We start from the raw sequence: 25,254 nt of genomic DNA, 5'->3' as shown, positions 1-25,254 counted from the left end.
CGCCCATGTACACCATAAGTTAACAACCCTCAAAGACGCCCATGTACACCATAAGTTAACAAGTAACTTTCTTAAATGGCATCAGTCACTATAGAAAGTATATTGTAACACCGCCAATTTAGGACTAGAAATTTAAACTCTGATCATGAAAAGTTCAACAAATAAAATTCAAAGGGACATTAAATAAATAAAATTCAAAGGGGCATAAAGCTCTAATCATGAAAAGTTCTGCACTGAGATGTCATCCAGCCATTATTCATAATGGGGTAATTTCGTCTATGGCTAAAAAGAGAAGGGTATACCTCAAAGCATATTGTTGAAAATTCAAACCATCCGTAATTGTTATGACCGCTGACATAATCGATCAGATTGCAAATGAGGTCATGAACTCATGATATATGAGATATCATTATCCCTCAAGTTCTTGAAGAAGAAGGAAAACAACTTAATGTTTGAGGGCAACAACAAATGCACCGACCAACCACCGTAGCTCCTTCGGCTGCCACCGTCGGAGCCCTAATCGTGGTCGACAATTAAATCGAGGGGACCACATAGACCATTTTTTTCAACTTTGTCTGAAAAGTAACCAAAATGTACCATACCGAAATAAGTTTTAGTCAAAGGTAATACAGTGTTGGTCGTGTGTAGGTAATAATTGCTAAAGTTACCATTGTTTGAATGTGCTAGAATAGATGATGATGGGTATGAATATGATACAAAAATCACGGAAATGTGTCATTCTTTTCCGTATGTGTCAGTAAACCAGCTGGAACCAAAAAGATCTTTTCCACTAGAAAAAGTGTTTTTCATGGCTTCTTTTTGAAATAGATTGATCCTTTTTGTCAACATTTTCAGATATCAGGTCCCATTCTTTAAAACAAATTTGGATAGATTGTGGTAAATTCTTAGTTTTATTTTCAATAAACGTAATTTTGGAATTAATATTTAAAAGGCTTTTTTATAAACGATAATGGTCTATAACATCATATTTGCCAAAATTTTAGTGAAAAAAAATCTTTTAAATGGATACGTTTTTTGTTTAATGAAATTGGTTAAGTACACATGGTTGTGATCTAGACTCTAGAGTCCCTATAAAGATGGTTTCTTTTACCGTAACGGATTTTATTGCATATAAGTTTATTCAAATTTCAAATACACACATCTATGTTAGCTAATTTTGGGATTCTTCTTATTTGAAAATAATATATTTTTCTTGTGAAATGGTCTTAAAATATTATGTTTGAAAAAAATGATTTTATGAATTAACAAATACTCTTTTCTCGAAATATGTAATGATTTTATGAGAGAATATTAAAAATATTATTATTTTATAATATGACTTTCTATCCATAGTGAGAAAAAAAGGTTATATCATCAGGTCGTTCCATACATGTTTGCTAGCTTCGTTCACTCCATAAAAAATGGCCCTACTCTATATCCTTCCTCTCCTCCTCCACCTCATCTGCCCAATTACCACCGTCTCCTCCGTCGGGATAAACTATGGCACACTGGGAAACAACCTTCCTTCACCAAAAACAGTAGCCCAACTCCTCCAATCCACTCTCATTGACAAGGTCAAGATCTACGACTCCAACCCTCAAATCCTCCAAGCCTTCTCCAACTCCGGTATAGACCTCATAGTCGCCGTCGAGAACAACCATGTTGCTAACATAAGCTCCACCAAGTCCGCCGCCCAGGACTGGTTCTCAGCCCGTATCGCCCCTTTCATCCCCGCCACCTCCATTGTCGCCATTGCTGTCGGCAACGAATACTTAGCCACAGATGACGACAGCCTTGACCCTAATAACCTTATCCAAGCTATGCAAAACCTACACGAAGTCTTGTTATCCCGTGGACTTGACCGGAAAATCAAGATCACCACCCCACATAGCATGGCGGTGTTAGCCACCTCATTTCCACCGTCTGCCTCCACCTTTGCCACCACACTCATGCCAACAATGACCTCCATTGTTACTTTCCTAGCCGACACCGGCTCACCGTTCATGGTCAATGCGTACCCTTACTTCGCGTACCGGGACAACCCTACCACAGTCCCACTAGAATACGCGCTACTCGGGAACTCCACCGGGGTCCACGACCCTAGCGGATATGTCTACACAAACATGTTAGACGCACAGATCGACGCGATCAGGTCAGCGATCGCGTCGCTTGGATTCGGAAACAGATCGATTCATATCATTGTTTCCGAATCCGGATGGCCGTCAAAAGGCGAGCCTGACGAAACAGCAGCTTCGCCGGACAATGCGAAAACCTACAACACTAGGTTAATCACCAAGGCACAATCCAACAAAGGAACTCCAATGAAACCTAACGACAAAATAGACATATTTGTGTTTGCTTTATTTAATGAAAACAAGAAAGAAGGGGGAGCAAGTGAGAGAAACTTTGGACTCTTCAATGGGGATGGTTCGAAGGTTTATGATGTGGACTTGAGTTGTGAGTTTTGTAGTGGAACCAAAATGGAGTTTGGGTTCGGACCAGGGTCGAAGATGGTTCAAAGGGGTCCATCGGTTTGGTGTGTGGCTAAGCCACATGCCGATGAGAGGGTGGTTCAGGGTGTTTTGGACTTTTGTTGTGGGGCAGGTGGTGTGGATTGTAGGGAGGTTTATGAAAATGGGGGGTGTTTTATGCCGAATAAGGTTCATGCACATGCATCGTATGCAATGAATGCGTATTATCAAATGCATGGAAGAAATTATTGGAATTGCGATTTTAAAGGAAGTGGTCTAGTCACCTTCAGTGACCCAAGTAAGTTTTTCCCTATTTTATTCATTTTGATCTTTCATTATCATTCTTATTTTAAAAAGAAACATTTACATGATTTGATTTAATTTACAATTCAATAAAAACCTTTGATCGTATATTGAATAATTAGACATAATGATCACTTAGTGTTGAACCAAATGGCGGACCTTAGTGGGAGCCATAGCCCATCAGGCGTGCTACCCTAAAATTGTGTTTGCTATGGTCAAACCATTTTTTACTTAGATAAATTCAATTGTTATTCTAATAGTATAAGTTTTGTAATTACATTTTATATGCTAATTACTAAGATTGTTTATAAAAAATATGGATAAAAGAAGTGTTGATGGATCAACCGGAACCGGACATATTAAAATTGTTTGTTTCAAACGGAAACTGTTTTAATATGTTATCCAACCCGTTTAAAGTATCTGTTTTTGCTAATTGTGTGAATAGATTTTGATGTATTTTTGTATACATTAGACATTACAATTACTTTGCAAGGGGTATTGAAGTAATTTGATATTTTTTTGCCAATGGAAAAAAAAAAAAAAAAAAAAAAAAACAGGTTATGGAACATGCAGATACTCCCAACAGTAGCAAGAAAGGGTGGAAGGCAAATGAAAGGCTATATATATTATGGCCATATGGTTCGATATTCAAGCAATTAAGATTTGTAGCTTATGCATTAAAAAAATGGATAACATATTGAATTCAACCTTTAGTCGATTCGTCGTTTGAAATCGTGATATTTTTATTTTTATGCAGATAAGTTATCTATCAGGTATCATATATGCTTGATTTTTCGTTAAAAAGTTAAATTGAACAAACAACGTATTTTCATAAACTTAAGAGTATGCAAAAATTAACTGGTTTAATTTAAACCGATGAAAACATTAGATGTATAGTTCTAATTGTAATTGAGATCTATTCCAAAATTTTAATATCTAAATTGGATCAATCGGTTCTTAAATGACAACACGGATCCAAAAAACGAAAATAGAATTAAATCAATCCAGTTATCACTCAATATGAGTTATCCCCATCCACTTATCATCCAATTCCAATCCGATGTTATAATTGCCATAAAATATAACAATCATTAATTAGAGAAACTGATAAAGAGTTTAAAAGCTAATTCATTCAATTGAAAAGAAATCTCAAAGCATGTATTTATACAAGGCTTAAAACTTAAAAGAAACCTAAACAAACTAGGAGACTTGATAAACAAGAAAAACTAGAATAAGGAAACAATATTCAGATATGCGTAAGGAAAGATATCTAATTTCCTTTATTCCCCCTCAAGTTGGAACTTGCAGATCACAAACATCCAACTTGCTAAGCAAATAACGAAATCTATTAGTACCAAGAGGTTTGGTGAAGATAGCCGCAACCTGATGAGTAGTGCTTATGACACACGTTTGAACTTGGCCAGATTCAATACACTCACGAACAAAAAAACAGTCAATTTCAACATGTTTGATCCGTTCATGAAAAACTGGATTGTTTGCAATATGTCTGGCTGCCTTATTGTCACAATAAAGAGAAATAGGACCGGATTGAGGTGCTTCTAGATCTTCTAACAGCCAACGAAACCACATAATCTCACTAACGGTAGAAGTCATAGCTCGATATCCAGCATCATCTGACGACCGGGCAACCATTGATTGCCAGGAGATGGGTACTGCACCACCCAACGTAATGAAATACCCAGTTTTAGAACATCGAGTGAGCGGACAACCAAGCCAATATGAATCACAAAATGCTTTGACAGTAAGATTTCTATTAGAAGGTAGGAAAATACATTGACCCGGTGTAGCCTTGAGATACCGCAATATTCGAAGAACAACATCAAAATGTAATTGTCTAGGAGAGGAGGCATACTGACTCAAAGTGTTGATAGCCAGAGTAATGTCCGGTCAAGTAAGTCACATGTAGATATAAAAGACGCCTAATAAGATGACGAAATTGACCGGCATCAGCAAGAGGAGTTTTGTCAGCATCATCAAGACGATGGTTATGCTCCATGGGAAAAGAACTTGATCGACAACCCTGAAGCCCACAATCATTTAGTATGTCCAACGTATACTTGCGTTGGCTCAACACCAACCCATCCGGAGTTCGAGTCGCTTCAACGCCTAGAAAATATTTTAATGGCCCCAAATCTTTAATGTTGAATTTGTGATTCAAATAAGTCTTGATTTTAGCAATACGGTCCATATCATTTCCTAAGATAATAACATCATCAACATAGATGAGAGTAGCAATGTAAATGGATGAGGTTTTGAAGACAAAAAGAGAATGATCGGCTTTGGAGTGTTTAAAACCAATGGCAACTAAGGCTTCAATAAACTTGTTGTACCATTTTCTAGACGCTTGACGTAGACCATATAACGATTTTTGAAGCTTACAAACACGCATATCGGTTTGGCAAATGATAACTTGATTTTTTATATATATTTTAGCAATCGTTTTCTTTTAGTTTTAACATTTTTAATATTCTTTTTGCATTAAATCGTTAGATTTATTGTTTTGAATATTTTTACTCGTTTAAGTTTTTTTTTTTTTTTTTGTAGATTTGTTCGAGCAAGATGGTATTTTGGAGCATCGTTAAAGCCACATCGAATTCCTTGCAACCAAAATTGAAGTCTAGTAGCAAAATCCGGGAGCGAAAAGAAAAACAAAGCAATATAAATTAATTTTTCGGATTTTAACAGCTTTGCCTGACTTTCTTCAAGCGATCAGACGGAGGGGCAAACGTTGTCCGATTGAGCTGAAAATTTACAGACGTCTTCCTAACTCGTTCTTCGATCTCACCGAAAATGAGTGGATTCCGACCCGTTTTGAGATGGTTTTTAGCCTTGTGAACAGAAGCACAGTAGGCTGTCCAACATCTTATTTAACAGCCTATTATCTTTATTGCAGCCCAAAATACAATTAAAAAGCCATCATCATATTTTATTTGGGCTGGAAAGAAAAGATACGCATGATCACAAATATGGGTCCACTTTGGTGATTTATTCAACAGCCCATTACAATTTAATTGGCCCATTTTTCTTATGTAGAGTAGGGCAAAAACGCAATAAGTAAAAGGAAAGAAAAGGTATCACATTTTCAATTCGCCGGCAGGAACGAAAAAGAAGGGACGACGCAAGTGGAGAGTTCATTCTCTCTTCTGCGTTAATTCCTCACTTTTTTTTTCTTATTCCTCATTTATTTTTCTTTATTTTATTGCATTTATAATTTCAAAATCATTATTTGTTAATGAGTTATTTATCTTTTTAATTAGATTAGGTTAGGTTGATTTTTGTATTAATAGTTGGATTATGAATGGAGTTTTTAGAGCAACAAGAAGTGACGATTTCAAGGAGCTTTTATCATCTTCGTTTCATAATCGGTATTGGTATAATATCTATCCTTTTTATTGTTATTATTATTTTGTCTATTTAGTTTTTATTTTCAATATTGGTGAATCTATAGAGCAATTAATTGATTAGGAATAATTTTGTGTGGTTTTGATGGGATGTTATAAAAATGTTTTCTAGTAAAACATCTATTTATGCTCATATGTCTTTAATCATGGGTTTAGATATGTGGATATTTAATTAGCTGGTTAATTTCTTGATTACTTAATAGATCTTCAAATTAACAAGCAACAAATGGTTCTTGTGATTGTTTTTTTTTTTTCATACAATCATGAAAATATAAGAGTTCGTTGAATATTTATTAAAATCAATTTTTAATAAGTAATCAATTATATCAAGTTGTTGTTAGTGTGGCTCATTAGCATCATATGTTAATTAGCAATATCGTTTTAATATGATTCTTGAGCATACAAGATCCTTCAATCTCCCACTTGCACAAGACTCATATTAGATTGATATAGACAATGGTGAACATTTAGCAACATTTCACTGTCCCTATCAACATACGCCTTTGTGACAATCTATCAACGTCCAATTCCCAAAAAGCTCAAAGATACAAATGGTGTATAAGGTAAGTTTATCAGTTATCCCAGTGTCACAGACATCATGTTGACCATGAGATACGGACCGCGATCAATCTTATTAGGTGTTCAACTTTTGGTAAGGCACCTTATATGTCTAACTCTCGACACATAGGAGGAACAAATCCCATATTTACTACATAAGCTTGTTCATATTTCACACCATACCTGAAAATGGCTTTTATAACTGCCTGGTTAAGGACTAAAATTTGACCATATGAAAGCACAACACTCCCCACACTTAAGTCCCACATGTATCTCAGGTGTTACGAATATAAAGATAATACTTTTTAATTAAGTATCACTCATGAGAGTGATCCATGAGGTTATCTTGATGCGGGTCAGTTCAATACTAGTTCTCTAACAAGTACCTCTGAAACTTGGTTACAATCCATTTCCTACCTTCATTTGGTGAAAGTCAATCGATCCAATTCATATTAGTCTTATTTCATAATTGCTCCACAATTATAGCTGACTATGAACTTTTAGAATAATAAGATTATTTATGGATTAAACATTTTATTATAGAACACAGAAAGTATTGATGCTATGATCATATCCCAGTATATCAAAACATTATTTAATAGTTGTTGTCGCAATGTTCGAATATCAAAATACTAAATCCAAATCAAAATCTCATTTCTAGAATAATAAAGTCATATAGCCAACGTATGACCATTCATACTTAGCTCAGAAGAAGGACTGTATTAATGGGTTCGATTAAACTTAATTTGCATGAATTCTACGAATATTATCATCTCCATATTTGAATTTACTCTAGGTATAGTTAAATATCTTGGAGTATATAATTGGTGTTATTACGTGACATAGAGTCTCTTAGCTCAATTAAGTGTACTCTCGAATTCACAAAGATTTCTATGTGATCCTTAAATGGCAGAAATCAACATAGTTTTTCAATGAACTCATTCATCCAATCATATGAGATTTTAACTTCTAAAGTAGCATATTCATATTTTGTAGTATATTGTGTCATTATGTTTTGGCTGGACCTCATTCTAACTAAACTTACTCTTCATCCCACAATGAAGTCACAATCCAATTATAATTCATAATTTTATATATTTGTTCAGAATCAGAATCTTATGTAGCTTTTTACATGAAGATTTTATCCTAAACTAATTGTCTCATATACATTCTCTTAGTCCTTCTAAATTACTCTTAGAATGTTCGTATATTTATCCATTCACTTAACCATGTATTCAATTGGTATAGTATGATATTCTGATAGCATGGGCATATACCAAATCTTATGTATAATATGGCATAAATGATGGATTTATTTTCCAAACAAATCAAATATAAATCATTTCAGCTAGTTCAAACCTATGTGCTAGGTTCCTTTTGAGGTCGGCTCAAATTTAATGCCATGTGACAATGCTAAGGTTCCTGCAAAGGAATCTTCTATCTTGATCTCTTTCAAGATATTGTCAATATATGCATAAAGATATATAACTTTTAACATTTATTTTATGTATCTCTATAGATTTTACATTCCAAGAATGTATCTAGTCCTTCCTAAGTCTTTCATTTTAGAAACACATTACAAGTCAATGTGAAAAGACCCGACATTGTCATAATATAATTTCTCATGATTCAGTATGTCTCACTCACACAAGATTACAAATGTCACTATGCTCCCACTAGTTCTTAGTAAACACACATGTTCTATTCGTTTTGATATAAAGCATACCTTGTGGTTTCATATTAAAATGATAATTACAACCTTGATTTTATATCCACACATAGATCTCCAGGCTAATCTATATAGATATCTTCTAGTAGATGTCTATTAAGAAAAAGCGGTCTTCATTGAAATCTATTTGCGATATGACATATTGAGAATATGAATTTATAGTAAAATAATACCCTTGTTGATCTAATCATAGCTACTTGTGAAAAAGCTTTGACCATAGTCAGTGTCATGAGTATAATGAGGTTCATAGTCAATGACATGAGTATGAGAAAATCCTTTTATTAACAAGTCTTTCTTTAAATGTGTATAGTTATCTACGTAATGTAATCGTTCTAGAAGAATCACTTACTCCTTCTAGCCTTGCTATAGGAAGGAAGGTTAATCAAGACCATACTTGATTATTATACATGGATTAAATCTCATGTTCATGACTCTAAGTCATTAATCAGATTTGAGATCTGACATACCATTTTGGTATTTGACGGATTTGCCAGAAACCATCAATGAGAGATTCCATATTTCTCAAGTCAGCGATGATTTCTACCACCAATGCAAACAATTTGTGTTTGTGAATAGTTATTATTCATGTAACACCTGATTCAAGGTATTTCTAATTTTGACCCTTGGTGTGTAATTAGTTTGCAAATTTTGTGCCTAGGGGGAATTATTTTCATTTTCGGGAAAGATATGCATACGTTGGGTGTACCTCATGTATGCTAGGCGTACATAATTAGGGGGAAAACCCTAATTTTAGGTTTTAGACCCTATTTAAGAAACCTTATGTCCCAAGGTTCTCTCATTTCCCAGCCTCTATTTCCCTTTTGAGCCTCATTTCGAAACCCTAATTCATATAGAGAGATTTGACCCCTTTGTGTGTATTTTAATGGGTGTTTGGTGAACCTTGATGAAGAAGAAACTTGGAGAAGGACCTTTGATCAAGGAGGAGCTTGTAGGTCCGGATTCCACTCATTATTTCCAGCTCCATTGAGGTATAAAGCTTGGACCTTGCTCATTCTATGCTTAGATCTAGTTATTATGGAGTTTTTGTCACTTTTTGGTCCCATGAATGAGATCTAGTGGAATTTTACCACTCTAGAAGTTATGAGTTGCTCTTCTTGATGTTTATGAGATCCCTAGTCCATAAAGTTTTCATCATGATGGTTAAAGTTCAACCATGCATAAGTAAATGCTCATTTAGTGGAAGTATGATGCTAAACCTAGGGTTTGAGTCCATTTGAGCCATGCAAAGGCATCAAGTTGGTAACTTTATTTTTTAAAACATTCCCCATGGTCTGGATTTGAAGAATGGACGTTGGACTTAAGGCATTAAGAGCTTAAATGAAGTTTTGGCTATAAGGGGCGTACGTCAGGCATACTCCGGCATATACTAAGCGTACGCAGTTGAGACCCTGTAAGGCCTTGGTCACAAAGTTGTACGTCGGGCGTACCTAGCTCGTACGTTAAAAATATTCATCATAGGCCATTTAGCCTTTTTTATTTTGGCCATTATTTGGGCTTTTGTTCCATTGAGTGTGAGCCTTGGCTTTTAGGCCAATTAAAGGAAGGGTAAAATGGTCTTTTACCCTGGGTGTTGGGACTAATGAATTAGTTTCCCGGTTATGGATTATGGCATGATTATTAATTGGGATTTTTATCCGATTGGTTAGTGCGGGGATTCTCTGGTTCAGCAGGCCGAGGATTTATTCGATTGTCAACAGCCTGAGGTAAGTTTGCTCACTATATTGTACGACACTAGGGATTGTATGTGCTTGTAGTCTTTGTGACTCATGTTGTATGTATTGTATGCATGTGTGCATGTTTGCTATATGTATGTGGGGTGAAATAGACCCGGTACAACCTTGTGCTGACATATAAGCTGAAATAGACTCGGGGTGAAATAGACCCGGGGGTGTAATGGACCCGGTACGACCTTGGGCCGACATATGATTTGAAATATACTTGGGATGCCGAGGATCACAAACGAGATGTGAATAACCATGCAAACCCGCTTGACAATCTCGATGTCATTTATCAGCTTAGATTGATGTGTCGGTTAACCACACACGTTCCATAAACAATGATAATTTTCCAAATGCCTATCTTATCTCTTTATAGTCTCTATTAGTGTGCCAGTTAACCACACGCGCTCCACTAACGACATATAAAGCATGATGTGCGTTTTCATGGATTAGCATACTTTTCACATATTTCTTAAAGTAATTAAGAGTGAGATTTAAAAAAATGGTTTAGTTACTTTATATCATTATACTTATTAATGAAATTATCTCTTATCAAATTCGTTTGCCTGACGACCGTCCACCATATAAGAGAGCGGTGGGTAAGAGTAAATACCTAATGGCGGTCATTTTATAGGTCACTTCCTTAAACTCCCCTTATAGTATGGCTTCGTGAATTTGGCGTATTAGAGATTTGATTGATTTATCTTATAATATAGTATACTAATCTTTTAATTATATATTGTATAAGGTGTATTTTAAAACTTTTCGAAAATACTAGGTTTCAATTTAAGTTTTCAAAATTAATAAAAAATAATTTACTTTAAAAATAAACCAATGTTGATTTATTCTTTATCTTTTAATTAAACAATTAATTAAATTAATTAAATAATTGTGGATTAAATATTATTTACAATTGAACAATTAATAAAGTAACTCAATTTAATCCTAATCCTGAGCCTTCTAGTTGTCAAAAAACAGGCTAGGGTTTATCAGGTTTAAATTGTTCAAATTTTAAGGCTTTTAAAATAACAAATAAGGAACATAAGGCAAACCCTAAAAGGGATCCTCAATTTTTGAAGATTTGGCAAAGGGGGCTAGGGTTTCTAAAACCCTTGCAAATTTCGAAAATATAGGGTGGAGGCTAGGGTTTCATGAACCCTAGGGAATTTCGAAAATTGCCTCCTTAGGGTTTAATTTCTATCTAGTTTTGATCCATTTAACTTTGTGCCAGATCAATGAGAACAAGGGCTCTGATACCACTGATGGGTTTTATATGTTACACAAATTTCATTTTGGCAAAAAAAAAAATATAAACCCTAATTTCACATGTATCCTAAAGGATCTATGTTCTCACTATGATTAGCAAACAAATATTGAATATCAAGAACCCTAAAGTACATTTCTATTTTAGAAATTAACAAAAGGGTTACAAGAAAAAACATACTTTTAGTTTATTATATCAAATAAACTAATATTCCTTCTTTGTTGGTTTTCAGAAAGCAAGCATCAAAAGTCTCGTGTCTCTAATAGATCACACCCAAACCCCAAGAAGTTGGAGGCGTAAGAGGAGAGAGGAGGAGGAAGGAAATTTTCGAGTTCTCTCTTTGGAATGAAGTGATTTTGAAAATCATAATCCAAGGGGGTTTATATAGGTGATAGGGAGGCTAAGGATAAGAGAGGTTCCTTTTAGATAATCTTAATCCTTTTGCTTTTCCCCTAAGGCATCTAAGTTTCCTTAGAGCCCAAGAAAAGCTCTAGAAACCCTCTAGAACTCCTCTAGAACCGTCCCCCTTTATGGAAGGTTCTAGAATCGGTTAATGGTCCACTTTTGAACATTGTCACCTTTAGTCCTTCCACCTTTAATTAATCTTTAAATTAATTCCAATTAATTTATGATTAACTTTTAATTAAAAATTACTATTTCTAATTAATATATTATTCTCAAAATATATTAATAAATCATATACTTTGATTTCTAATTAATTTATTGACCATATAATAAATTAATAAAATAGTCTCTCACTCCAAAAAAACATTTCAGTCAATTACTAGGTTTGAAGGCAACCCAAAAGGAATTTGCTAACAATATAAAGATTATATTAATTTAGTTATTGGCTTAGACACCTAATTCAACAGTCTCCCACTTGGATAAGTCCAAAACTAAATTATAGGTATAACTTCTGAATTAAACAGCAAATGGTGCTTTCCAAAGCGACTGTCGAACTCTAGTACGATCATATATTTTTCCTTTAGATAAGTGAGCAAATATTCTTTCGTTCTTCAAAATATCATATGGATATGAGATATGGATTAAAATCAATCTCATTTTCCAAAATTCTATTTCCCGATTCCCTGATTTGTGATGAAATCATAAGACTTCTAATTTAACACATCATATTAGTCCTTGTTGGGCGCAACACTATAAGTCAACACCAAATCATCGAGTGGCCCAAAGATATTGCTTTTCCTATTAGCGAAAAAAGAAATAATATACTTTGACTCATATACTTTTATATTTTACTCACCAAATCGCACATGACACTACGTTTTATAACATCAAGTTACTGATGCGTTTTCGCAATACCAATGTACAACCGACTTGTAAATTACAACTTATATATCTCCGTTTCAAGAATATAAGATGTTATCGTCTCAGAATTACTCATGATATAATCCATGAAGTAATTCTATGAGCGTGGGTTTATCTAATACTCAAATCTCTATTTACTAAGTACTATTGAACGTTGTAGCAACATAATTTCTATGTATAAACTCCTTAGACAATTTACAATCCAATTCATGACAGTCTTCATTCACTACTTACTTTTGAAAGTATGAGCGACTGTGGAGCTTCAAATAATCAAATTATTAAGTAAGTAAAACATGCAAAGTGAAACATAATAATAAATTAATTATCTATGGTCTTAGAAGTCTTAAAAATATAAATAATCTCTATTATTTAATCGCCATAATAATTACCACTTTATTCATTGTATAATGGTTTGAGTAATCAACTAATCACTTGAATTAAACACCAGCCATGCCATGTCAGGAACATGCATACTATGCCTCTCTATGGTCCTTCCTTTGTAAACAGATCAGCTAGACAATATTCTAATGATGCACATTTCACAATTCCAAATTCTTATCACTATCCAAGATGTGATGGAATTCTAACTTAACATGCATTAATCTCCTGTGATATCAAGATTCTAAAGTCTCAAAGATCGAGTCTTCAATATTACAAAGTATCCCATTAGAACTTTGTTACTAGAAACAATTCCATGGCAATGAAGTCTAAAATTCAAGGCATACTCCTTGAACATTTCTCTTGCATTATAGTTTCCAACTCACCTGTATACTTTTCAATCATCTCTCATTATTAAAACATTTCCATATTTCTGTAACACTGTAAATTTTCAAACAAAATCTTCATTTTAAAATCACATAAAACTCAATATCCCATTTTCTCAAAACCACAATGTATAAATTGTCAAAAACACAGATCAACAAAACAACTGGTAATATCTCAAAATCCTCAAACATAAACTCGAACAAGTGTGTACAATCAAGCCGGTGCCTTCCCGTCATCCTGAGAAGTACCTGAAACACATATCACACAACACGGTAAGCACGAAGCTTAGTGAGTTCCCCAAAAATACCACACACAATAATTAGCCTCTCATGGCTATATCTTGATAAGGACCCTCCAGTCATGTGTCTCAGTGAAGACCCATCGATCTCACAGCTCGGGACGAACCCTCCGGTCCGGTATCTCAGCGAAGACTCTCCGGTATCACAAGAACAGAATAACTAAATAAGGCACATGAGTAATATACAACATAAATCACAAAGACAAAATGTAGGATATCACATAACTCAGTATAAGCACATAAGACCCTCCGGTCACACAATGATTACCATTCAGATAAGTATAGTGAGAAGACTCACCTCAGATGATGAACATATCCTATAAATGTTGCTGCTGCACACCAGCCTCTAACACTGAGCCAACCCACAATTAACCCAATTATTATCTAAGACCAAACCCTCACACATTAAGTCAAAAGATGGTTCACAAACTCGGACCATAAATAACCCAACCTCATTGGGCCCACCAAGGCCCAACCCTAACTCAAGTCCGAAGTGGTAAGCCCAACACAAGGGTCCAAGACAAATATATTCCCTTGACCAAAACCCTAAAAGTCAAAGAAAGTTAACACCTAGCTCGTACGTTGGGCGTACAACCCTTAATGTTGGGCGTACAACTGATCATGCGTGCATTGGGGTGGACTCAACGCTACATTGCGTGTAACTTGGGATACGCACGGTGTACGCCCCAGACTCACTTTTCTTACTCTCCTGGTCTTAATCCATTAAGACAATTTCTACAATCTCAGATCTGGGCTAGCTCGAGTCTATTACTTCACAAAGTAGGTGACTTTAAGCCTTAGCATGGTTGGGCAAGTCTAAAACTCATAAACTCTAATCCTTTACTCACAAAGGTCCACATATCTCATGCATGGAGAGATCTTGACGAACAAGATCTCATTTTTATGAATCCAAACAACTAAAAACACCTAAAAGGATAGGTATTATAGTTTGGAGTTCATCAAACTCATAAAGCTTCAAGCTTAGGAGATAAAACTCTAAAAATGGACCCAAAACAAGAACTAGCACAACAATAAGCAAGTTTCAAACTTGATACCTCTGGAAGATGCACCAACAAGAGTAGAACATAGATCCAAAAGCTAGATGCTCAAGCTATTTTCTTTCAAGGCTCCTTCTTCTTCAAAGGTCAAACATAACAAGTCATTACCCCACTAGATCCACATGAGAAAGCCACCAAGATTCAAACTTTATGATTTCCGGAGCTAGATCAATATGATTAGGGCTTGGATCCACAAGTTCCAAGCCAAGCAATGCTTCCTCATGGAACTCCTTCTTCCACAATATGCACCAAAAACTCACTAAATCACAAAAAAGCTCAAGAATCACTAAAATGGAGGCTAACGGTCGATTTTTAGGGTTTGGAGGGACGGAGGCTGAATATATTAGGGTTAGGTTATGAGATAAGGAGCATAAATAAGGTCCAAGACCCTAAAATAGGGTTCTGGTCTGATTGGCGTACGCCCATCGTACATATGGTACGCCCAGCATACTCCGAAGAACATTCGCGACCATCCTGGTCAGTACACCCAGCGTACTGCCTTCTTCACTATTACGCCCCGCATACGCTTTGTGTACGCCCCGCGTACTCGGCTAAGCCAGAAACCACGAAACTTCCGAAGGCCATAACTTCTTCATTATAAATTTGTTTCCGGTGATCCTTATATCCACGGAAAAGGTAACGAGAATCTCTACACTTCTATCAACTTTATTTCTCCTGAAGCCCACTCGAACTTAGATCCAAAATTCATGAAAATCCCAAACCAACACTTTTGCCGATACCCTTGGGATCTAAAGCACAGCCCGAACCCTTTTCTCACACAATCCACCTTATCCATATCCAAGAAGGCCTAAACCTTTCTCTTTCAAAATCTGAAAACGTTCTCATACTCAGATTACAGCCCACGAGCCTCAAATCGCAAAACAATCTGAAACATGATGTTACAATTTCCATATGACCATCAATTCTGATCAAGAACCATCTCAATCCAGAATCATGTCACTATGGTCCGTCCGAATTAATATCATACTTCTAACTGTCCATAAGCAACCAATCTTTGGTATTACCTTATGATGTTCTTGACAGTTGTTTTAAAACTTTAGTCACACAAAATTCTAGTCCTTTTTCTCACAATGCTCCTAGCATTTGAAAAATTAGAATAAGTGAATATTATAACATATATAATCGGAACTATATCTGAAGATGGGACTCAGCTCATTATATCTTATATAAGGATCTGATATATATGTTCAATCTCTTGCTATAATATTCCCATATATTGAATTTCCTATGTTGAAACATTTCAACATGATATTCATATATGTCTATGACTAAGTTCTATTAAACTATACAATCTAAACCTTTAGATTCGAAAAGAAGTATGGGTGTCCTCTACCATAAGTCTACTATAGAGAAATAATTCTCAAACTTTGCAATTCGCAAATTGAAAACTTTATTCTCTACGAACAATATTGTCAACATGCAATACTAGCATAACAATTATGCTCCTCCTAGCTTTGACATGTACCCATAAATCAACTGGACTTCTAATCCTAAGCCATATAGTTTTTGAAAAACAGGCTATGGTTTATCAAGTTTAATTTTTCAAATTTTAAGGATTTAAAAATAAAAAATAAGGATACAAGACAAACCCTAAAGGGATCCTCAATTTCCGAAAATTAGGCAAAAAGGGCTAATACAGTTGAGATGACTTGATGTTTCCATAACTGGGTGTAACATCCATGGCGCAAGAGGGTTGGGAAATATTTAAGAAATTAGAATAAGGCTTTGGTGGAAATTCTCACCCACGCCGTGGCATGGAATTTAATGAACAAATGTCTTGGCAGGTTCCACGATGTGGCATCAGGAGGCCACACCGTGGTAGTCGCTGCAACTAAAATCTGGGATTTTTAGGGTTTCCCTTATATATAAATGCCTTAACTCCCTCTCTAGGTTATCTTCTTCAGCCTCCACCTCCCCATCTCGAAACCTCAGCCTCTTTTAATCTTGAAAGTTTATTTTTGGTGCTTTTTTGGGATTCTTTGAAGGAGAAGGAAGTCTTTGGTGTGGTTTATCACCTTGTAAGAACAATAGACATCTTCTATCACATCTTCTGGACTTGGGTGAGTGTTCAAGACTCAATCTTTTCCTTGCTAAGTTGGTAATTATTGGATTTTGGTCCCTTTTCTTCATAAATTATGGATCTTGGAGGGTGGAATCTCATAAACTTTGTAACTTTATGAATCCCCAGGCCATTTGGAGTATTTGGCTCTTTAGATTTGAAGTAGAATTGAGTTTTGAGGCCATGCATGGAATCTTGGCCCTTTTCGCCCTTGTTTTGACCTAATAAAAGTTCGAGGCATGCATTGGAAATGCATGTTTGAAAAACAATAATTTTTATGATGTAAATGGAGCTAGAAACCCTTTTGGAGTTGTTGGTCAATAGATCTTCTAGGTTAAGTTCTTATTGATTAGGCCATGTCATTTTTTTGCCCTGTTTAGACCTTGGAGTGAGATCTCTGTCTATTGGAGGGTCTAAAGGGATAAATGTGACATTCCCATTTTCACGGCCAGAAAAGACCGATTTTGTTTATGCTTTGTTTGAAAATCAGAGTAACATTTTAAATAAAAGTGTTGCGGAATTTGTCCCAAAACAAAATATGATAAAGATTTATCAAAAGCATTTCCATAGAAATGTATTTCATTAAAAAGACTCAGGATGTCATGTTTGATACAGATCATAAGCAAAAACAATACAACATAGGCCTTACTACATTATTCTGTATTTACAAGCCTAAAATCCATTAATCTCTCATCCCAAGACATCACATCTATGCTCATACGCCACTACCTGTAATACAAGAAAATGAGTGGGTCGGGATTGGGAGCCTAGTTAGCACATAGGGTTTTCAAACTACAATAAATAAGTTATTTAATTTCATCAACCAACAATAACCCGATTACCTGTTCCTGTTATCCTCACTTTACGTCCCTAACACCTATCATAAGGGACCTAGCCTAAGGATCATCATCGGGATGGACACTATTGCTAAGGGGATTCCTCGACAATAAATGTCCTTAAGGCAACCATGTGGGGGATGGAGTACACCGGTGAACACATCGTTCACAAATACCTACAGGTTGTGAGCCTGCTAGTGTTCCACTGAACTGTCTAGAAGAGCTCGTGGTTGTCATCCATACTCCGCTAGATGACAGAATCAACAACAACAACATCGAGGCCTCTCATCATTTTATCACACATCGTCTATTACATCTACCCATGTTTTACCCCAACATTTTTTGTGGATATAAAATACATATACAGTTTAAATCATTTAAGACATGTATAAAAATCATCCATCCAACATAGATAGCAAGTATACAGATAATATGCACACATAGCATGCAGTTTATATAAAATACTTCACATCGATGTGTAAGATGAAAGTGACTATGCACTCACCTTAAAAGGTGGTGATTCTGCCTTCGAACAGCGCTTCGTTATCTCAAAACAATTATCCCTTGATAAAACCTAGTATCAATATCACTAGGGTTTAGTCTAATGTTAACCGCGACTAATTAATAGTCTAGATATTATTACTATTATATAAGCGTTAAACAATACTTATATAACCCATAATAATAGCCCAAATACTCCTTATAAGGTCCTAATAACATTACGATATTGAAACATAAGCTATACTAAAGATAGGGTAGGCATAGCTCACTTACAACGGGTTTTCGCGAAAACCGGGCTTCGCTGGAGCAGCATTCCCAAGCCGAAAGGCTCTTTTCTCGAGGCTTCCTTCGGGTGCTAGGGGGTTTATCTAGGCTTAGGGGGTTAGGGAGGCTTAGAGAGAGGTTCTAGAGAGAGAAAGAGAAGTTGGAAAGGTGTGAGAATGAATGGAACCCGACACCTCTATTTATAGGCTGAATTCCTGATGGACTCGCTGAGTCGGTTCACTGACTCACTGGGTCGATGCCACGTGTCATCACCTGATGGCTTTTCTTGGGGAGAAAGCCTTGGCTCATATTCAACCACGTCACCCCTTTTGCAGCAGGACCCTGCCGACTTCTAAACCCCGTAACTTTCGCATACGAGCTCCATTTTCGACGTTATTTTTTCCACACATAGGTAAAAACAAGATCTATAACTTTCATTTAGGCTCCGTTGGCTAATTCTCGACCGATCTTAAATTTAGCAATAGGATGAGATTATACTGTTAAATGACCACGAAGAATTCGTAACTCCTTCATACGGACTCCGTTTTCGTCTGTATTTTTACCTTTGAGTTCCTATTAATGAGATATTCAACTCTCATTAAGGTTGCATAAGCCAAAAACCACTCGAACTAAAATTTGAGTTTCGGGCGTGCACTGCTATGCCAAATCTTAGAAAAATCATAACTTCCTCATACGAAGTCAGATTTGGGCGTTCTTTTTTTGTATGTTCTCGGTTTAACGTATACTAAAACTTTTGTTTAGATCACTAAGGCTAAAAAGTCATCTATCGTAAATTCACTATTTACGTCTCCCGGTGCTGTGTCGGTTTTGCCGAAAAACTTCGACGGGTCATAACTTCTTCGTTATAACTCGGATTTCGGTGTTCTTTATATCCCCGGAATCCTTGTTTCGACCATTACAAATTTATGTAAAGATATTGGGTTTATCTCAAACTTTAATTTTTATGCTTATTTTTATCCTTTATTTATTATACATTTATAAATAAGTAATAAGCACACAAATACACATAATTTACATAATACTCAAATATTTCATCTTTATTACTTCAAAAAGAGTTACAATAGTTGACCTAGACTATTACATCGTCTAAAAATGCTTAGCCCCAAAACCCGGGCGTTACAATTCTCTCCCCCTTAGGATGATACCGTCCCGGAATCATGCATCAGCAAACAGGTGTGGGTAGCGACTCATCATGTCACTTTCTGTTTCCCATGTGAGATTCGACCCATTCGAATGTTTCCATCGGACTAGTACTAAGTCGACCATCTTGCGTCGTAACTTCTTAGTCTTACGGTCAACGATTGTCTCGGGCTCTTCGATCAGCCTCTTATTCTCGTCCATTCTTAACTCTGAGATTCGAATTATGTTGGGAACTTCTCCCGTGAATTTCCTCAAATAACACACATGGAAGGTGTTATGAATACCATCTAGTTCTTCGGGCAGTTCGAGCTTGTAAGCTTGGTTCCTAATCTTCTGAAGAACTTTGAAGGGTCGAATAAACCTTGGACTTAACTTTCCTCGTTTCCTGAATCTTATAAGTCCCTTCCACGGTGAGACTTTAAGCAAATCTGAATCCCCAACTTTGAAGGTCATCAATCGTCTTTTCTTGTCAGCATAGCTCTTCTGACGATCCTGAGCTGCTAACATCCTCTCCCTGATTACTTTTAACTTTTTAGCAGTCTCATGGACTATCTCGGGGCCCATAAACTGCTTTTCTCCAGCCTCAAGCCAACAAGACGGTGTACGACACTTCTGTCCATACAAAGCTTGATAGGGTGCCATCTTGATACTCGAGTGGAAACTATTGTTGTAGGAAAATTCTACCAAAGGTACGTGCTCATCCCAGTTACCTTGGAATTCCAAGGTACATGCTCTCAGCATATCTTCCAATGTTTGAATTGTTATTTCGCTCCGACCATCAATCTACGGATGGTAAGTTGTACTCAAACACAACTTCGTACCCAATTCCTCCTGTATACTTCTCCAGAACCATGACGTAAAACAACTATCACGATTCGATACAATCGTAAGAGGAACACTGTGAAGTCTTACTATCTCCTTCACGTAAGCATTTACGAGCTTATCCACAGACCACCTCTCGTTGGCTGCTATGAAGTGTGCACTCTTAGTGAAACGATCCACGAGTACCCAAATCATGTCGTGACCGTTCTTCGTCATGGGCAGTTTAGTTAGAAAATCCATGGTGATGCCTTCCCATTTACCCATGGGTACAGGTAAAGGTTCTAAACTCCCATACGGTTTCTGGTGTTGTGCCTTAACTCTCGCACATGTTACACACTCGGCCACATACTTCACAACATCAAGCTTCATCGTCGGCCACCAGTAGTAGGGTTTTAAGTCCCTATACATTTTAGTGTTTTCGGGATGAATTGAGTACATGGTCTTGTGCGCTTCTTCCATCAGAAGATCTCTTATTCCTCCCGTCGTAGGTAACCAAATCCAATCTTGGAATACCTTCAGTCCTCAACTGTTTGTACCGAATACTAACGTTTTTCCCAAACGTTCTTCTTTTCGATCATTCTTCTCTGAAGCGTCTTCTTGAGCTTTCCTGATGCTTTCCATAATCGTCAAGACAACTTCAATTCTCAACGCTCTTGGCCTTTTCCTTTCAAGATTAACTTTTCAACTGAGAGCATCAGCGAAAACGTTTGCTTTACCGGGGTGGTAAAGTATCTCACAGTCGTAGTCCTTGAGTAATTCCAGCCAGCGTCGTTTCCTCATATTCAATTCCTTCTGATTAAAGAGATACTGAAGACTTTTATGATTAGTGAAAAGTTTGCACTTCGTGCCATAGAGGTAATGCCTCCATATCTTTAAGGAAAATACTACCGCTGCCAACTCCAGATCATGAGTGGGGTAGTTCTTTTTGTGCTCCTTCAATTGTCGAGATACGTATGCTATCACCTTTCCTCTTTGGGTCAGAACACAACCCAACCCGACTCCCGACGCATCGCTATACACCACGAAGTCTTCAACTCCATCGGGTAGAGAAAGAATCGGTGCTTTGCATAACTTCTTCTTTAGCTTCTCTAATGCCTCTTCGTGTATATGTGGCTCCTTTGTGGATCAACGTTGTCAATGGAGCAGCTATCGAAGAAAAGCCTTGGATAAATCGCCGGTAATATCCGGCTAATCCTAAAAAGCTTCGAATCTCTGTGGGACTCTTTGGACGCTCCCACTTCATTACAACTTCTATTTTTGCTCGGTCAACCATTATTCCTTCCTGGTTAACCACATGACCCAAGAATTGGACTTCTCGGATCCAAAAATCACACTTGGAGAACTTTGCATACAACTTCTCCTTCTTCAGCACTTCTAATACTTCTCGTAGATGCTCGCCATGCTCCTCCTGGCTTCTTGAGTATATCAGAATGTCGTCTATGAACACTATCACGGATTTATCGAGGAATGGTTTACAAACCCTATTCATCAAATCCATGAACGCTGCTGGTGCATTAGTTGGACCGAATGACATAACCAAGAACTTGTAGTGTCCATATCTTGTTCTAAATGCAGTCTTCTTAATATCCTGCTCTCTTACCTTTAGTTGATGATATCTTGACATGAGATCGATCTTTGAGAAATAGCTCGAGCCTTGCAGCTGATCGAATAGGTCATCAATCCTTGGCAATGGATACTTGTTCTTCACCGTTGCCTTGTTCAGCTCTCGGTAGTCTATACACATTCTCATGCTTCCGTCCTTTTTCTTCACGAATAACACCGGAGCTCCCTAGGGTGATGAACTAGGTCGAATGAAACCATTTTCCAACAACTCCTGAAGTTGCGTCATGAGTTCCTTCATCTCCGTCGGTTCTAGTCGGTATGGTGCTTTTGCTATTGGTGTCATCCCTGGTAACAAGTCTATTCGAAACTCTAGTTGTCTATCAGATGGTAATCCAGGAAGATCTTCGGGAAAGACTTCCAGATAATCACACATGACCGGTATATTCTGCACCTCCTTTTTTTCCTTCTTAGCATCGATCACAAATGCCAAATATGATGCACATCCTTTGGACAAACATTTTATGGCTTTCATCAGGGAGATGATTCTAGAATTTACTCTGCGTTTGTCCTCGTACACCATGAATGACTCTTTTTCGGGTGGGTTTACTCTTACTATCTTCTTTTGGCATAATATCTCGGCATCGTTGGCGCTAAGCCAATCCATTCCCAAAACGATGTCGAAAACGTTTAACTCTATGGGTAATAGCTCCTCGTGGAATTCGTTTTCGTTTAGGTTGATGAGGATGTTCCTAATACGATCACTAACAGGTATGAACTTGCCACTGACAACTTCCACAACCAAGGCATTATCAAGTTTTTCTACGGGCAATGCTAGTTTCCCACCAAACTTGTGTGACACAAAGGAGTAGTTTGCTCCAAAATCAAACAGTATATTGGCAGGCAAACCATTTACAAGAAAGGTACCTGAAGCGATGTTTGCTGCCTCCTTCGTAGCCTTAAGCGTCATCTGAAAGGCTCTTCCCTTTGGCTTCGGTGGAATGTTGGGTCTTCCTACCTCCTTCTTCTTCGGGCAGTCCCTCAAAATGTGCCCTTCCTCGTTGCACTCATAACATACCTTCTTAGTGAACGTGCACTCGTTGGCATAATGGCCAGGCTTTCCACACTTGAAACACGTGACCCCTTCGTCACATTTTCCTTGGTGCTTCTTCTTGCATTTTTCGCACCATTTTTCTTCGGCTCCTCCTCCTTTCGAACCATACTTCGAGAATTTACTCTTCTTGTCGGACCTCGAGGATCCATCAAATTTCCTTTTCTCTCCAACCTTCGCTCTCTTCAGACCCTTTTCTCATATCTGGGTCTCCACATTCTTAGCAGCCCATATGGCGGCTTTCAGAGTGGTTGTTTGCTTGACCATTGGACTGAAGTCCGCTGGTAATCCGAGGGCAAACTTGTTAACCTTGGAGAGTTCAGTTGGGAAGAGGTGAGGAACAAGCTTGATTTTCTCTTTAAAGCTCGCATCGTATTCGGTAACGCTCATTCTTCCCTTCTTCAGATTCTGGAACTCATTGTTGATCTCCAGAAGATCCTCCTCAGAGCAGTATTGCATCTTTAATTGCACCGGAAAATCCTCCCACGACATCTTCCTTGCTTCACCTTTGAGTATTGAATCAGCTAGTAGCTTCCACCAGCTTAGTACTCCAGATTTCAACAGAGGAACCACGAGAACGGTCTTCTGCTTGTTGCTACACTCGCAACTCTCAAACATCGTCTCCATCTCAGAGATCCAGTTCATGACTTCCACCGACGTCGGGCTTCCAGATAGACACGGTGGTTTGGATGCCATGAAATCCCTGTATTTGCATACACGCCTGCATTTCCTCCATCCTGGTGGTTTTGCCTAACTATCGGTGGGTTGGATTGACTAACAGTCCTAATGTAGTTTCCTCCTTCTGACTGTCCATCATTCAGCTTGGGCTGTTCAATTGGTACCATAAGTTCTTCTCGGTTCTGTTGAAGTAAACGCCTTGTTTCCTCCATTTGGCGATCCAACATCATCTGGATCATCGCTTGCACTCCGGCCATCGTCATTGGCTCAGGTGCCCCTTCTACAACAACAGGTATTTGTTGTATCACTGGAGGTTGAGGGGGTTGGTTCCTATTTCCATTTGTGTTTACGTTTCCGCTACGAGTCCTTGCCATCTTGATCTATACACTGAATAAGGTGAATTTAGATCTTTATTTAGGATTGACGTTTAAATCATCCTTATCCCTCTGAAAGTTTTATATGCTAGTTCTAATATCGTAATCGTACGTTTAGAATCCAAAACACATAAGGTTTCCAGATCCGGTCGGCAACAAACCATAGATCCGAACAAATAACAGCATATCAGGCACAAAGCATTTAGCACATAAAAGCATTTTAGGCATAATTCCTAAAATAAGCTGGTGCTCACATATCACAATCATCGCTTCATATTCTAAGTTTAAGTCTAGAAATCCTACAAATTTCTAGTTTGCTTAAACTAATGTTATGATACCAACTGTGACATCCCCATTTTCACGGCCAGAAAAGACCGATTTTGTTTATGCTTTGTTTGAAAATCAGAGTAACATTTTAAATAAAAGTGTTGCGGAATTTGTCCCAAAACAAAATATGATAAAGATTTATCAAAAGCATTTCCATATAAATGTATTTCATTAAAAAGACCCGGGATGTCATGTTCGATACAGATCATAAGCATAAACAATACAACATTGGCCATTATTCTGTATTTACAGGCCTAAAATCCTTTAATCTCTCATCCCAAGACATCACATCTATGCTCATACGCCACAACCTGTAATACAAGAAACTGAGTGGGTCGGGCTTGGGAGCCTAGTTAGCACATAGGGTTTTCAACCTACAATAAATAAGTTATTTAATTCATCAACCAACAATAACCCGATTACCCGTTCCCGTTATCCTCACTTTACGTCCCTAAACACCTATCATAAGGGACCTAGCCTACATCATCGGGATGGACTCTATTGCTAAGGGGATTCCTCGGCAATAAATGTCCTTAAGGCAACCATGTGGGGGATGGAGTACACCGGTGAACACATCGCTCACAAACACCTACAGGTTGTGAGCCTG

At 37.2% G+C, this 25,254-nt stretch overlaps 1 protein-coding gene across 1 annotated transcript; it reads left to right on the top strand.

Annotated features, from left to right (window-relative positions):
- Positions 1–1,368: 1,368 nt before the first annotated feature.
- On the top strand, positions 1,369–3,506 carry LOC145071390 (glucan endo-1,3-beta-glucosidase 12-like). The gene is made up of 2 exons (XM_079018286.1): positions 1,369–2,769; positions 3,332–3,506. The coding sequence occupies exons 1-2, from the start codon at positions 1,422–1,424 to the stop codon at positions 3,361–3,363; spliced, it is 1,380 nt and encodes a 459-aa protein (XP_078874412.1). The 5' UTR covers positions 1,369–1,421; the 3' UTR covers positions 3,364–3,506.
- Positions 3,507–25,254: the final 21,748 nt, after the last annotated feature.

The sequence above is a fragment of the Lactuca serriola genome, chromosome 8, assembly GCF_051521515.1.
Source record: "Lactuca serriola cultivar US96UC23 chromosome 8, Lser_US96UC23_V15, whole genome shotgun sequence".
Taxonomy (NCBI): domain Eukaryota; kingdom Viridiplantae; phylum Streptophyta; class Magnoliopsida; order Asterales; family Asteraceae; genus Lactuca; species Lactuca serriola.
The sequence above is the reverse complement of the archived record's forward strand: the minus strand, read 5'-3'. Positions and strand labels throughout refer to the sequence as shown.

Bases quoted from the DNA above. Each gene is read 5' to 3' on its own strand.
- LOC145071390 (XM_079018286.1), top strand. From the start codon at position 1,422: ATGGCCCTACTCTATATCCTTCCTCTCCTCCTCCACCTCATCTGCCCA. The intron at 2,770-3,331 runs GTAAGTTTTTCC...AAAAAAAAACAG, and splicing joins AGTCACCTTCAGTGACCCAA to GTTATGGAACATGCAGATAC.